Below are 1,414 nucleotides of genomic sequence, written 5' to 3'. Positions count from 1 at the left end.
CAAGAAGGGAAGAATTACAGCTAGAGCCGAGGCGGGGGTGGTTTGTGGTTAATCACTTAAGGATCAATGTTCCTTTTGGTATGCCCAAAATAATAGACTTCAAAATGATTCAGGGCTGTAGTGGCCTTGTTCTCCGCTTTTCAGTTTTGCTGATTGACGACGTCGCCCTGCTCACTTCAGCCTGCGGCCCGCCATCTCCTTGAGACCTAACACCATGCGTTCAATTAAGTTGCAGAGTTCTGATGGAGAGATATTTGAAGTTGATGTTGAAATCGCAAAACAGTCTGTGACCATCAAGACTATGTTGGAAGATTTGGGAATGGATGATGAAAGAGATGATGCTCCAGTCCCCTTGCCAAATGTTAATGCAGCAATATTAAAAAAGGTCATTCAGTGGTGCACCCACCACAAGGATGATCCTCCTCCTCCTGAGGATGATGAGAACAAAGAAAAACGAACAGATGATATACCTGTTTGGGATCAAGAATTCCTGAAAGTTGCCCAAGGGACACTCTTTGAGCTTATATTGGCAGCAAACTACTTAGACATCAAAGGTTTGCTTGACGTTACCTGCAAGACTGTTGCTAATATGATCAAGGGCAAAACTCCTGAGGAGATTTGAAAGACATTCAATATCAAAAATGATTTTACTGAAGAAGAGGAAGCCCAGGTACGCAAAGAGAACCAGTGGTGTGAGGAGAAGTGAAATTTCATGTCTAACGCTGTAACACTGTAAGGATTATTCCAAATACTAGTTGCACTGCTTTGTTTATAATTGTTAATATTAGAAAAACAGTCAACAAATGCAGCAGCAAGTCAATTGTGTTTGTAGAATGTTGTCCTCATTGCATGTGTAGTTTCAGTACAGTTCCCAAACTTAAGGCCCAGTTTCTTCTAGTATGATTGAAAGTTTCTTTTCTTCGCTCTGAATAAAATTGAACTGTGGGTTCCCTATAGAAAGTGGCATTTTGGGCTTTCCCTTTTTGTAAAGCAATTTCTGCCTAGTTTATTGTCCAGTTAATTTTAGTTCAGTGACTTTTAAAGTTGGTGTTGTAAATAAAGCAACTTGCAAAAAACCTTCTGAAATAGAAAAAAAAAAAAAAAAGATTCAGGAAGCAACAGCTGCAGGCCTTGGGGAATTATTCCTATGTATCCAGGCTTCTCCTGGTTACTTTACCTTAGGTACACACATGCATTCTAATGGAAAAGTTTGCAGTAGTTTCCAGTTCAGTATTCTTTTGCTGCAAGGCAAATCACAGGCCACGTAGAGAGAGGAGCCCTGCCCTGCCCTGCCTTCAAAACCCCCTCAGTATTGTCTCTAAATTGATAGATGTTCTGTCTCTAACCCTGATGAGTATTACTGCTGTCCATGTATATCTGGAGATCAGTGGTTAACATTGACTTAGCAGCTTCT

General features: G+C 40.7%; 1 protein-coding gene across 1 annotated transcript; it reads left to right on the top strand.

The window, feature by feature from the left end:
• The first annotated feature begins 214 nt into the window (after positions 1–214).
• On the top strand, positions 215–1,091 carry LOC128046705 (S-phase kinase-associated protein 1-like). Its single transcript, XM_052638878.1, has one exon. It carries the CDS (start codon positions 215–217, stop codon positions 620–622), a length of 408 nt encoding a protein of 135 aa, XP_052494838.1. The 3' UTR covers positions 623–1,091.
• Positions 1,092–1,414: the final 323 nt, after the last annotated feature.

The sequence above is a fragment of the Budorcas taxicolor genome, chromosome 4 (assembly GCF_023091745.1).
Source record: "Budorcas taxicolor isolate Tak-1 chromosome 4, Takin1.1, whole genome shotgun sequence".
NCBI classification, from domain to species: Eukaryota; Metazoa; Chordata; class Mammalia; order Artiodactyla; family Bovidae; genus Budorcas; species Budorcas taxicolor.
Note: the sequence above shows the minus strand (reverse complement) of the source record. Positions and strands in the feature narration are given on the sequence as shown.